A 14,575-nucleotide genomic window follows, 5' to 3' on the forward strand; every position below is an offset into this window, starting at 1 on the left:
CAATTTTTAGAAGTTTTAATTATTTTTCTGACCATCTTTATTGCATTAAATTAAGGAATATGTAAATTTCCCTGTAATGTGAAAGTAGAGTAAAATTTGGAACTACAAATAAGTAATTGAAAGACTTCTACTTCATGTAATTACTACATATGAAATTAGAAAAATATCTTAAAGTAGTTTGTAGTCATTTAAAGCCACAGTGATAAATAACATCCTTATGCCCAGAAGTTAAATCATTGAGTGTAGCTATGGCAATGCTTTGCTCACAGTTTTTTTCGTGAAACACAGATAAGAAACCAATCTGTAACGGTACTGCCATCAATATAAGAAGAAAGAAAATTTTACTACAGAAACAATGTTACAAAAGACTTCCTTTTTAACTGGCCATTCAGAATTTCCTATCATTTCCCTTATGTAATTCTTGGAGCTCAAGTTGTTCTGCACCAAGGGTTGGCAAACTTTTTCTGTAAAGGGGCACATAGCAAATATTTTAGGCTTTGTGAGCCATATGGTATCTGCTGTAACTACTTAACTGCTGTTGTAGCTTGAAAGCAGCCATAAACAATGTATAAATGAATGAATGTGGCTGTTCCAATAAAACTATATTTATAATATAAAAACAGGCAGTGGGCTGAATTTGGCTTATGGGCTATAGTTTGCTGTACCCTGATATAGGCAGTTTGTATATAATCTTTGGCACATTTGCTGAAGGGCATGTTAAAAAGTGTTTTCCAAAATACTTTGAGCAGCATCAACAACATTTCAGAGTACGTAAAGATACATTTTGGAGTCCTTCTTTCTTTATTTCCAAAGTCTCCCCCAAAGACACACACATGCATGTACACACATACTGCCCAGAGAAGTACATGCTGCTTTCTAAGTGTCTGAGACCCTCCACATCAGGCATTCCATCAGGTTACTAAGATATGGCCTTCTCAGTATGGCCTCATGCTCTAAAAGTGCATTTCATTTTCCCCTTCTTCCACCATGATCAATATTCAATTATCTATAAGAATCCTAAATCTCTACTGGAGGGAAAACAATTAGATAAAAACAAATAATTCATCCTTAGTTGTGAGTGACTGCTGGGTTAAATTTTATTTTTATTTTATTTTATTTTTATTATTCTTATACTTTAAGTTTTAGGGTACATGTGCACAATGTGCAGGTTAGTTACATATGTATACATGTGCCATGCTGGTGTGCTGCACCCATTAACTCACCATTTAGCATTAGGTGTATCTCCTAATGCTATCCCTCCCCCCTCCCCCCACCCCACAACAGTCCCCAGAGTGTGATGTTCCCCTTCCTGTGTCCATGTGTTCTCATTGTTCAATTCCCATCTATGAGTGAGAACATGCGGTGTTTGGTTTTTTGTCCTTGCGATAGTTTACTGAGAATGATGATTTCCAATTTCATCCATGTCCCTACAAAGGACATGAACTCATCCTTTTTTATGGCTGCATAGTATTCCATGGTGTATATGTGCCACATTTTCTTAATCCAGTCTATCATTGTTGGACATTTGGGTTGGTTCCAAGTCTTTGCTATTGTGAATAGTGCCGCAATAAACATATGTGTGCATGTGTCTTTATAGCAGCATGATTTATAATCCTTTGGGTATATACCCAGTAATGGGATGGCTGGGTCAAGTGGTATTTCTAGTTCTAGATCCCTGAGGAATCGCCACAGACTTCCACAATAGTTGAACTAGTTTACAGTCCCACCAATAGTGTAAAAGTGTTCCTATTTCTCCACATCCTCTCCAGCACCTGTTGTTTCCTGACTTTTTAATAATTGCCATTCTAACTGGTGTGAGATGGTATCTCATTGTGGTTTTGATTTGCATTTCTCTGATGGCCAGTGATGAGCATTTTTTCATGTGTCTTTTGGCTGCATAAATGTCTTCTTTTGAGAAGTGTCTGTTCATATCCTTTGCCTACTTTTTGATGGGGTTGTTTGTTTTTTTCTTGTAAATTTGTTTGAGTTCATTGTAGATTGTGGATATTAGCCCTTTGTCAGATGAGTAGGTTGCGAAAATTTTCTCCCATTTTATAGGTTGAATGGGTTAAATTTTAAAAGACACCCTTGTTAATGAACACATTTTAATTTGTCATGATAATGGAAATAATATGTTGGATAAAGGGATATTACTAACACCTTTGACTAATCACAGTATCACTATCAGAAGACAGGTCAACAACTTGGCATGACATCACCGAAAGTTTTGTAATACAATTTGACATTTTTTTGGCACTTAGTAAATTTCTACTTCTATTTATGTGTAGACCAAATAATCTGAAAAATTCAAATAGAATTATTTCTCTTTAAAATCTGTGTTTAAAGAGAAAGAAATAAATGAGAAATGAATATGTGAAAGATTAAGAAGAATATTCCAGGGTATTTCATAGTGACAGGTTCAACATACTTTTATATTATATAAGGTATTATCATACTTTATTGATACTCTTGTATGTAATAGCTCATGGGCATTGACCTCTATCTCATCAAAGAAAGAACGCATCATGTTCTGTGCTGTTTTAGGATCAAGTATATGCAGTTATATTCTGTGGTAATGATCAGAAGAACCCAGAATCAGAATATTTCATTCCCCAACTAGTCAGACCAATGAGTGTTCTCTGTATGTGCTGTTTGGGGCTAATTTGTAAATGTTCTTTGATTTTACTCTTGGTTCTAATAAATTTATTAAATGAATGCTGCTTCTGATTGATTATATGGTTTATTTTTCATAAAAATGCATGAAGTATTATGACTTAATAAACATTATATTAAGGACAGAGCTGTTCACTTAGGTCATGTAACTATAGGAGCATATCTAAGAAGATTTTCCATGAATTCTTTTAAACATAAATTTTCAATGAATGTTTATAAACAAAAAAAAATGTAGTAATCTAATCCTAGCAAGTATTAGTTCACATATTAGTACGAGAGATAAATTTTTCTTGTGTGATGGACCCAGTTTCAGCAATATTAAGGAAAAGGAGGCTTGATCCAGCTAGTTATACTATGTGATTGGTTAGGTGATCCATTTCCAGAATATTTTTGTTTAAATTGGGAACTGAGCTCTTTTCTAACTTCAGGGATGCTACATATGTGTTTTGCTTGGATAGCTTCCTTCTTGTTTCAGTGTTATGACTAATGTATTTTTTGCAAGTTGCAGATCTCAGAGTCAATTAGAATTACCCATTTGTAGTAAACAGTGAGTTTGGGTGCTTCATTTAAAAAATAATTTTGAAGCACAATTCATAGTATTTGTAATGTAAACTCTTTTAAAATTCAGATTTTGGTTGGTGCATTGATATCCCTCCCTTGTGCTTTCAGGGTGAAAAAGGTTCTGAAGGACCAACTGGCCCACAGGGATTACAAGGCCTATCAATCAAAGGGGACAAGGTACTGTATAATAGGGTGTACAATAGAAACAATGCCAATAAAATTGTCATTGTTCTTTATGTATGTACATTTCTGAACTGTATACATGACAACCATGCCACACAGGTGTCTGGTTAATTATAAATCTAGTATATTCTTTTTTAAAAATAATTTTTTTATTTCCACAGGTGGTTTGGGAACAGGTGGTGATAGGTTACATGAGTAAGTTCTTTAGTGGTGATTTGTGGGATTTTGGTGCACCCATCACCCAAGCAGTATACACTGAACCCAATTTGTGGTCTTTTATCCCTCACCCTCTTCCCATCCTTTTGCCCTGAGACCCCAAAGTCCATTGCATCTTTCTTATGCCTTTGCATCCTCACAGCTTAGCTCCTATATATGAGTGAGAACACACAATGTTTTGTTTTCTATTTCTGAGTTACTTCACTTAGAATAATAGTCTCCAATCTCATTCAGGTCACTGCGAATGCCATTAATTCATTCCTTTTTATGACTGAGTAGTATTCCATCATGTATAGATATATATATATACCTATATATGTATATATAAACAAACACACACACTATAATATATATATCATAGTTTCTTTATTCACTCATTGATTGATGGGCATTTGGGTTGGTTCCATGTTTTTGCATTTGCAAATTGTGCTGCTATAAACAGGTATGTGCAAGTATCTTTTTCGTATAATGACTTCTTTTCCTCTGGGTAGATACCCAGTAGTGGGATTGCTGGATCAAATGATAGTTATACTTTTAATTCTGTAAGGAATCTCCACACTGTTTTCCATACTGGTTGTGCTAGTTTACATTCCCACCAGCAAGGTAGAAGTGTTCCCTGTTGTTCACTGCATCCATGCCAACATTTATTATTTTTTGATTTCTTGATTATGGCCATTCTTGCAGGAGTAAGGTGGTATCACATTGTGGTTTTGATTTGCATTTCCCTGATCATTAGTGATGCTGAGCATTTTTTCATGTTTGTTGGCCATTTGTATATCTTCTCGAGAATTGTGTATTCATGTCCTTAGCCCACTTTTTGATGGGATTGTTTGTTTTTTTCTTGATAATTTGTTTGAGTTCATTGAAGATTCTGGATATTAGTCCTTTGTCAGGTGTATAGATTGTGAAGATTTTCTCCCATTCTGTGGGTTGTCTGTTTACTCTGCTAACTGTTCCTTTTGCTGTGCCTTTTGCTGTGAAAAAGCTTTTTAGTTTAATTAAGCCCCAGCTATTTATCTTTGTTTTTATTGCATTTGCTTTTGGGTGCTTCATCATGAAATCCTTGCCTAAGCCAATGTCTACAAGAGTTTTTTCAATGTTATCTTCTAGAATTTTTATAGTTTCAGGTTTTAGATTTAAGTTCTTGATCCATCTTGAGCTGATTTTGTATAAGGTGAGAGATGAGGATCCAGTTTTATTCTTCTACATGTGGCTTGCCAATTATTCCAGCTGAATTATTCCAGTTGAATAGGGTGTCCTTTCCCCACTATATGTTCTTGTTTGCTTTGTCAAATATCAGTTGGCTGTAAGTATGATGGCTTATTTCTGGGTTCTTTATTCTGTTCCACTGGTCTATGTGCCTATTTTTATACCAGTACCATGCTGTTTTGGTAACTATGGCCTTATAGTGTAGTTTGAAATCAGGTAATTGATGCCTCCAGATTTGTTCTTTTTGCTTAGTCTTGCTTTGGCTATGTGGGCTCTTTTTTGGTTTCATATGAATTTTAGAATTGTTTTTTCTAATTCCGTGAAGAATGATGGTGGTATTTTGATGGGAATTTCATTGAATTTGTATATTGCTTTTGGCAGTATGGTCATTGTCACGATATTGATTCTACCTATCCATGAGCATGGGATGTGTTTGCATTTTGTTTGTGTCATCTATGATTTCTTTTAGCAGTGTTTTGTAGTTTTCCCTGTAGAGGTCCTTCGCCTCCTTGGTTAGGTATATTCCTAAGTATTTTATTTTTTTTTGCAGCTATTGTAAAAAGGGTTGAGTTCTTGATATGATTCTCAGCTTGTTTGCTGTTGGTGTATAGAAGAGCTACTGATTTGTGTACATTAATTTTGTATCTGGAAACTTTGTTGAATTCTTTTATCAATTCTAGGAGCTTTCTGGAGGAGTCTTTAGGGTTTTCTAGGTAAACAATCATATCATCAGCAAACAGGCAGTTTGACTTTCTCTTTACTGATTTGGATGTTCTTTATTTTTTTCTCTTATCTGATTGCTCTGGCTAGGACTTCCAGTACTATGTGGCAGAGGGGTGGTAAGAGTGGGCATCCTTGTCTTGTTCCAGTTCTCAGAGGGAATGCTTTCAGCTTTTCTCCATTCAGTATTATGTTGGCTATGGGTTTGTCATAGATGGCTGTTATTACCTTGAGGTATGCTCCTTGTATGCCGATTTTGCTGAGAGCTTTAATCATAAAGGGATGCTGGATTTTGTCAAATGCTTTTTCTGCATCTATTGAGATCATCATGTGATTTTTGTTTGTTGTTTTGTTTTTTTGAGGCAGGGTCTCACTTTGTTGCCCAGGCTGGAGTGCAGTGGTGCCCTCTCAGTTCACTGCAACCTCCACCTCCCAGGTTGAAGCAATTCTCCTGCCTCAGCCTTCTGAGTAGCTGGGATTGCAGGTGCCCGCCACCACATCCAGCTAATTTTTGTTTTTAGTCGAGATGGGGTTTCACCATGTTGGCCAGGCTGATCTCGAACTTCTGACCTCAAGTGATCTGCCTGCCTTAACCTCCCAAAGTGCTGGGATTACAGGTGTGAGCCACCGTGCCCAGCCTGTTTTATTCTGTTCATGTGGTGTATCACATTTATTGACTTACGTATGTTAAACCCATTCCTGCATCCCTGTTATGAAACCCATTTGATCATGGTGGATTATCTTTTTGATATGTTGTTGGATTCAGTTAGCTAGTATTTTGTTAAGGATTTTAGCATATATGTTCATCAGGGATATTGGTCTGTAGTTTTCTTTTTTGGTTATGTCCTTTCCTGGTTTTGGTATTAGGGTGATACTGGCTTCATAGAATGATTCAGGGAAGGTTCCCTTTTTCTCTATCTTGTGGAATAGTGTCAATAGGATTGATAATTCTTTGAATGTCTGGTAGAATTTTGCTGTGAATCCATCTAGTCCTGGACATTTTTTATTGGTAATTTTTAAATTACCATTTCAGTCTCACTGCTTGTTATTGGTCTGTTAAGAGTATCTAATTCTTCCCGATTTAAGCTAGGAAGGTTGTATCTTTTCAGGAATTTATTCATCTCATCTAGGTTTTCTAGTTTATGTCCATAAAGGTGTTTATAGTAGCCTTGAATGATCTTTTGGATTTCTGTTTGGATTTCTTTTGGATTTTTGGTGCCAGTTGTAAATCTCCTGTTTCATTTCTAATTGAACTTACTTGGATTTTCTCCCTTCTTTTCTTGGTTAATCTTGCTAATGGTCTATCAATTTATCTTTTCAAAGAACCAATTTTTGTTTCATTTATCTTTTGAACTTCTTAATTTTCAATTTCATTCAGTTCTGCTTTGATCTTGGTTATTTCCTTTCTGCTGAGTTTGGGTTTGGTATGTTCTTGTTTCTGTAGTTCCTTGAGGTGTGACCTTAGATTGTTTGTTTGTGCTCTTTAAGACTTTTTGATATAGGTGTTTAGGGCTATGAACTTTCCTCTTAGCACTGCCTTTGCAGTATCCCAGAGGTTTTCATAGGTTGTGTCACTATTGTCATTCAGTTTGAAGAATTTTTAAATTTCCATCTTGATTTCATTTTTGACCCAGTGATCTTTCAGGAGCAGGTTATTTAATTTTCATGTATTTGCGTTGCTTTGAAGGTTCATTTTGGAGTTGATTTCCAGTTTTATTCCACTGTCATCTGAAAGACTGCTTGGTATAATTTCAACTTTCTTGAACTTATTGAGGCTTGTTTTGTTGCCTGTGATATGTTTTATCTTGGAGAAAGTACCATGCACTGTTGAATAGAATGTATATTTTGTGGTGGTTGGGTAGAATGTTCTGTAAGTATCTGTTAAGTCCATTTGTTCCAGGGTATAGTTTAAATCCATTATTTCTTTGTTGACGTTCTGTCTTGATGACCTGTCTAGTGCTGTCAGTGGAGTACTGAAGTGCCCCAATATTATTGTGTTGCTGTCTGTCTCATTTCTTAGGTATATTAGTAATTGTTTTATAAATTAGGGAGCTCCAGTGTTGGATGCATATATACTTAGGACTGTGATGTTTTCCTGTTGGACAAGGCCTTTTATCATTATATAATGACCTTCTTTGTCTTTTTTAACTGTTGTTGCTTTAAAGTTTGTTTTGTCTGTTATAAGAATGGCTACCCCATGTTGCTTTTGGTGTCCATTTGCATGAAATGTCATTTTCCATCAGCTTACCTTAAGTTTAAGTGAGTCCTTATGTGTTAGGCGAGTCTCTTGAAGGCAGCAGATTGGTTGGTGAATTCTTATCCATTCTGCAATTCTATGTATTTTAAGTGAAGCATGTAGGCCGTTTACATTCAATGTTAGTATTGAGATGTGAGGTACCATTCATTGTGTTATTTGTTGCCCATATACGTTTTTTTATTATATTTTTGTTTTATAGATCCTGTGAAATTTATGATTTAAAGAGTTTCTGTTTTGATGTGTTTCCAGGATTTGTTTCAAGATTTAGAGTTCCTTTTGGCAGTTCTTGTAGTGCTGGGTTGGTAGTGGCAAATTCTCTCAGCATTTGTTTGTCTGAAAAAGACTGTATCTTTCCTTCATTTATGAAGCTTAGTTTCAGTGGAAACAAAATTCTTAGCTGATAATTGTTTTGTTTGAGGAGGCTGATGATAGGACCCCAATCCCTTCTAGCTTGTAGAGTTTCTGGTAAGAAATCTGCTGTTAATCTGATAGGTTTTCCTTTATAGGTTACCTATACAGGAAAGATTTCAACAGTTCATTATTATTACCTCTGCTGTAGGATTTTTGTAGATACTCTTTATAAAACTTAAAAGTTCCATTTAGTGCTTGATATAATATGTTATTAAAGAATTACAATTAAACATTAGTGAGGTGTTTTTGCCTCACAGTTGTTAAGATTCTTTCCTTCATCTTAACTTTAGATAGCCTGATGACAATGTGCCTAGGCAATGATCTTTTTTGCGATGAATTTCCCAGGTGTTCTTTGAGCTTCTTGTATTTTGATGTCTACTTCTTTAGCAAGGGTGGGGAAGTTTTCCGCGATTATTCCTCCAAATATATTTTTCAAACTTTTAGATTTCTCTTCTTCCTTAGGAACACCAATTATTCTCAGGTTTGGCCATTTAACATAATCCCAGATTTCTTGGAGGCTTTGTTCATATTTTCTTATTCTTTTTTGTTTGTCTTTGTTGGATTGGGTTAATTCAAAAACCTTGTCTTTGAGCTCTGAAGGTCTTTCTTTTGCTTGTTAAATTGTATTACTGAGAGTTTCCAGAGCATTTTGCATTTCTTTTGAGATGGAGTTTTGCTCTTGTTGCCCAGGCTGGAGTGCAGTGGTGTGATCTCAGCTCACAACCTCCGCCTCCCGGGTTCAAGTGACTATCCTGCCTCAGCATCCCCAGTAGCTGGGATTATAGGCATGCGCCACCACGCCTGGCTAATTTTTGTATTTTTAGTAGAGACGGGGTTTCTCTATGTTGGTCAGGCTGGTCTCGAACTCCTGACCTCAGGTGATCATCTGCCTCGGCCTCACAAAGTGTTGGGATTACAGGTGTGAGCCACCGTGCCCAGCCTGTATTTCTGTAAGTGCATCCATGTTTCCTGAAGTTTTGATTGTTTTTATTTATGCTATCTATTTCATTGAATATTTCTCCCTTCACTTCTTGTATCATTTTTTAAATTTCCTTACATTGGGCTTCACCTTTCTCTGGTGCCTTCCTGATTAGCTTAATAACTCACCTTCTGAATTCTTTTTCAGGTAAATCAGGGATGTCTTCTTGTTTGGATCTATTGCTGGTGAGCTAGTGTGATTTTTTTGGGAGTGTTAAACAACCTTGTTTCGTCATATTACTGCAGTTGGTTTTCTGGTTTCTTCTCATTTGGGTAGGCTCTGTCGGAGGGAAGTTCCAGGGCTCAAGGCTGTCATCAAATTCCTTTTGTCCCATGGGGTGTTTCCTTGATTTAGTAGTGTCACCCTTTTTCTAGGGATGTGGCTTCCTGAGAGCTAAGCTGTAGTGATTGTTATCTCTCTTCTGGATCTAGCCACCCAGCAAGTCTACCGGGCTCCAGGCTGGTACTGGGGGCTGTTTGCACAGAGTCCTGTGATGTGAACCATCTGTGGGTCCCTCAGCCATGGATACCAGCGCCTGCTCCAGTGGGTGAAATGGACTCTGTGAGGGTCCTTAGCTTTGGTTGGTTAGTGCAGTATTTTTGTGCTGGTTGGCTGCCTCCTGGAAGGTGGTGCTTTCAAGAAAGCACCAGCTGTGGTAGTATGGGAAGGAACAGGTGGTGGACAGGGCCCTAGAACTCCCACGAGTATATGCCCTTTGTCTCAGTTACCAGGGTGGATAGGGAAGGACCATTAGGTGGGAGCAAGGCTAGGTGTGTCTGAGCTCAGACTCTACTTGGGTGGGTCTTGCTGTGGCTGCTGTGGGGGATAAGGGTGAGGTTCCCAGGTCAATGTCATTGTGTACCTAGGAGGATAATGGCTGCCTCTGCTGTGCCATACAGGTTGTCAGGGAAGTGGGGGAAAGCTGGCAGCCACAGTCCTAACCTGGCTCCAATGCAAACCGAAGGGCCGGTCTCACTCCCACCGTTCCTTCCCAACAACACTGAGTCTGTTTCCAGGTGGTGGATGAGTAGGGCTGAGAAGTTACCCCAGGCTTCCCACCTCACAGCTAGGAAAGTCAGTAGAGCTTTCCTTCTTCCCCTGCCTGTGGAGTCTGCACACTGGATTCACGCCCTTTTCCTGAGTTCTGGCCAGGAGACTTCTCAATCTGTTGAAATTATTACAAAGTTCAGTTGGAGGTTTCCTTCCCTCTGTGGGCTTTTCCCAGTGCCTCTGGCAGCCATCCTCAAGGACCCCAGTGATGTAAGGCAGAGATGGCTTGCTAGGGGGCCCACTGAGCCTACAGGGATTTTCCCACTGCTTTCTCTACCCCTGTATTTCGCTTGGCTCTCTAAATTGACTCAGCTCCCATAATCTAGACCTTTAGGTTCTCCAGTGGGGGTATGTGTTCAGGGGTGGACAATCTCCCTTTCCCATTTCTATAGTTTGGGCACTCACAATATTTGGGATGTCTCCTGGGTCCTGCAGGAGCAATCCATTCCCTTCAGCAAGTCTGTGGGTTTTCTTGGCTTTCCTAATGTATTCCTGCAGTCGTTCTGGAACAAAGGTTCACAATGCGAGCCTCCACATACTGTTCTTTCCATCCGAGTGGGAGCTGCGATCTAGTCCTGCCTCCTGTCCACCATGATCTCCAAATCTAGTATATGCAAGATGTGTTATTATGTAGGATGACTTATGATCTGAGAAATTTGATTATTTCTGTTTATTGTAATGTCTCACCTATTTGGATTCTGACATCCAGTGACTTCTACCATCAGCAAAGCAGCTTTGAATCCAGACATTATCAAAAGACATTTCTTCTTAGTAAAGAAAACAGTTGTTAAAAACATTGACTTGGCCGGGAGCAGTGGCTCATGCCTATAATCCCAGCACTTTGGGAGGCTGAGGCGGGTGGATCACGAGGTCAGGAGATTGAGACCATCCTGGCTAACATGGTGAAACCTCGTCTCTGCTAAAAATACAAAAATTAGCCGGGCGTGGTGGCAGGCGCCTGTAGTCCCAGCTACTCGGGACGCTAAGGCAGGAGAATGGTGGGTGAACCCAGGAGGCGGAGCTTGCAGTGAGCCGAGGTTGCACCACTGCACTCCAGCCTGGGCGACAGAGCAAGACTTCGTCTCTAAAAAAACAACAACAAAAAACATTGACTTGACCTTCTTATAGAAGTGTATATCCATTCCTAGGCTCCCACTCAAAAATATTATCTTAAAATCAGGTTAAAATAAGAAAACTCATTTAAGAAAACTAGTGTTGATGCCCTCCAGCAAGGACCAACAGGAATCCATCCAGAGTTTTAACAAGGCTTGTTGACTCTGAAGGGAGGAAGACCATATACGATGAACCTACAGTGACTCAGGAAGAGGATGAAAGATACTTCGTAGGATTTGCGCTTGTGTTAGGTGATTTTGGGAAGCATTTAAGAAATCAGGGATGGGCTCTGGATTTAATGTTATCAATAATTGAGGATAAGTTTAGGATTGAGTATTTATAATGAATCTCATCTAGAAGTTGGGACAAATGGAGTTAGGCTGAGTCATAACTGATAGAAGTAGCAGTCACTCATTTTAGCCAGTATTGGAGGATGTTTGATAATTTGAGGGTTTTATACAGTGTTTGCTTTTTTTTTTCTGTGCTCAGATATAATTGTGGAGTAGTCTGGCTTTCATCTTGGTCCATCACAGTCATGGCGTGGCCTTGTCTGATCTTGATGATTTGTCAAATTGTTCATGTTTGACACCACGGCCTACTTGCCAGGGTCAGGTCAGCTCCTCGTTGTTAAGGATTGCTTTTCTGTTTCTCACTGGCTGTTTGTTTTCTTTAAAACAGCTGCAGATTATACCAGATTAGAAATGGGAATGGAGCTGGTGATAGAAGCTACTAGAGGCTGATACAGCCATAAAGAGCATTGGAAGTGAAGCTGCCAGAGGGGGAAGGATATAAGAAATGTGTAAAAAAGCAGAGAGCTCATATCAATTTGGAGTCATTTATATATCAGCCTTTAAGCATATCATTATATTGTATATTATATTAGAATAACAATTGATATTCATGATTATCTCAAGTGTTGGGTTTCAATCTTGAATGACTTATTTTTATTTGCTGGTAGTTATCTCTTCTAGCTGTTTGTATTTAAATAGCAGAAATAAATAGTGAGTGATATGAATTTTAGATGCAATACAATTCTTTGTTCAAGTCTCTTAGTTCTGGTTGTACAGCAGCTCCAAAATACTCCAAAAAATACATAAGATGCTCTTTCTTCCTTTGGAGCAGCGAGAACTGAATACAACAGAACCATTGTTTTATGAGTTCAGTAAATTAACTTTTTCAGGTGGCGTTGTGACATGGTGCATGTATTTTTACATCTGGAGCTCATGCAAAGAAATCACTTTGAAATATCAGGATATTATTACATAGCAAAGCTTTTATCTGCTGTTCCCTCAATACCATCTTCTTTTTCCTTTCTTCCTTTCCTATTCTTTTACATATAACACTAGATTCAGAGGGCTTGATGTCTGTGATTCAAATGATAATATAAACACGCCTCTGATAAGGCCTCTCAAATGTATGTAAATGGTACAAAACAAAGTTGTACTTATGGCACAGGTATTTAAATGTCAATAACACTGCACAAAAAGGGACCCTCTCTTATGTGTTTAACAAATATTTGCAAACTAGTGGCTATGAGTTGGGTTTTGGAGTCAGAGTGGACTTGACTATCACCTCTGCCGTCTAACAGTTGTGTGACCTGGGGTGAGTTACTTACACTTATCTGAAAAATGAGGATGGCCACTTTACAGGGGTTGTTGTGAGGCTAAATGAAAGGATTTAAAGCATTTAGCACAAATATCTGATGCATAAGAAATCAAGTTCTGAATCAAAATAATCCAGCTCTGAGCCAGAACTGGATTCCGTTATGTTTTCCTTCCATAATATTTATGTAGATCAAAGGTTGATAGAGCACTAAGGGGTGTATTCCAGGGCATCTCCTAGTGGAGGTTCTATACATTTAATATTTTATAAAGTTTGATCTAATTATTACATTTTTCTTTTCTTTTTCTTTCTTTTTTTTTTTTTGAGACAGTTTCACTCTTGTTGTCCAGGCTGGAGTGCAATGGCACCATCTCAGCTCACTGCAACATTCACCTCCCCAGTTCAAGTGATTCTCTTGCCTTAGCCTCCTGAGTAGCTGGGATTACAGGCACGTGCCACCGTGCCCGGCTAATTTTGTATTTTTAGTAGAGATGGGGTTGCTCCATGTTGGTCAGGCTGGTCTCGAACTCCCGATCTCAGGTGATCCACCCACCTCTGCCTCCCAAAGTGCTGGGATTATAGGCGTGAGCCATGGCGCCCAACAAATGATACATTTTTCTTCATAAAAACATATTTATTTAGCTCAAACGTTGGCCAACTGTGGAGCTGGCTGCCTGTTTTTACAAATGTTATCAGACCACAGGTGTACTTGTTCACTATATATTATCTATGGCTACTTGTACTTCCAAAGCAGCATTGATCAATTACAAGAGACATTATTACGACCCTCAAGCCCAAAGTATCTACTATCCAACTGTTTACAAGTTTTGTGGCCCTAATGTAGACTAAATACAACTGCCATTAAAATGAGCATCTTAACCATGTTACTCAATCCAGCGGTCAATTCTCTGTCATCAACTAATTTGCCCTGTTGGTAGCATTTGACAGATGGATCCCTCACCTTCTTGAAACACTCTCTTCACTTGGTCTCTCTGGCTGCTTCCTTCTCAGTCTCCACTGCTGTGACTTCTTCACCTCTCTGACCTCTAATGATTGGAGTGCTTAAAGGGCTCAGTCCTGGGACCATCTCTTTTTTCTATTACTTGGCAAATTCACTCAATTATGGCCTTTAATATCATTTATATACTGAGGGCTCCCAAATTTGTGTTCTCATCCCAGGCCTCTCCCACCTACTTGATATCTCCATTTGGATGTTCATTTTAGGGATCTCAAACTAAACATGTCCAAAACTGAACTCCTGATATCACCCTCCACCTCAAACCTTGCTTTTCTCTCAGGCTGCTGCTTCTCGGTCAATGACAACTCTATTCTGCCAAGAGTCCTCTCAGTCCTCAGCAAATCCCATCACTCTACCTTCAACATTATCCAGGTTCTGAGCACTCCCCACCACCTCCACTCTCAACATTCTGGTTTGTGCCCCATCATGTCTCATGTAGACCTCCTTCAGTCTGTTCTCCATACAGCTTCCAGATGGGGCCTTAAAAACCAAGTCAGATCTCTCACTTCCCTTCTCAAAACCCTCCAGTGGCTTCCTAACTTACTCAGAGAATAGCCAAGTCCTTACAGTGGTCTCAAATGCC

The 14,575-nt window shown here is 38.6% G+C and overlaps 1 protein-coding gene across 1 annotated transcript in view; it reads left to right on the forward strand.

Moving 5' to 3' along the window:
* The window catches only part of COL28A1 (collagen type XXVIII alpha 1 chain), a 162,238-nt gene that overhangs the window by 58,696 nt on the left and 88,967 nt on the right, over positions 1 to 14,575 (forward strand). Inside the window, exon 15 of the mRNA XM_002818208.5 lies at positions 3,343 to 3,411. Coding sequence (XP_002818254.3) covers positions 3,343 to 3,411 — 69 coding nt within the window. The remainder of the gene's footprint in view (positions 1 to 3,342; positions 3,412 to 14,575) is intronic.

Source organism: Pongo abelii, chromosome 6, assembly GCF_028885655.2.
Source record: "Pongo abelii isolate AG06213 chromosome 6, NHGRI_mPonAbe1-v2.0_pri, whole genome shotgun sequence".
Taxonomy (NCBI): Eukaryota; Metazoa; Chordata; class Mammalia; order Primates; family Hominidae; genus Pongo; species Pongo abelii.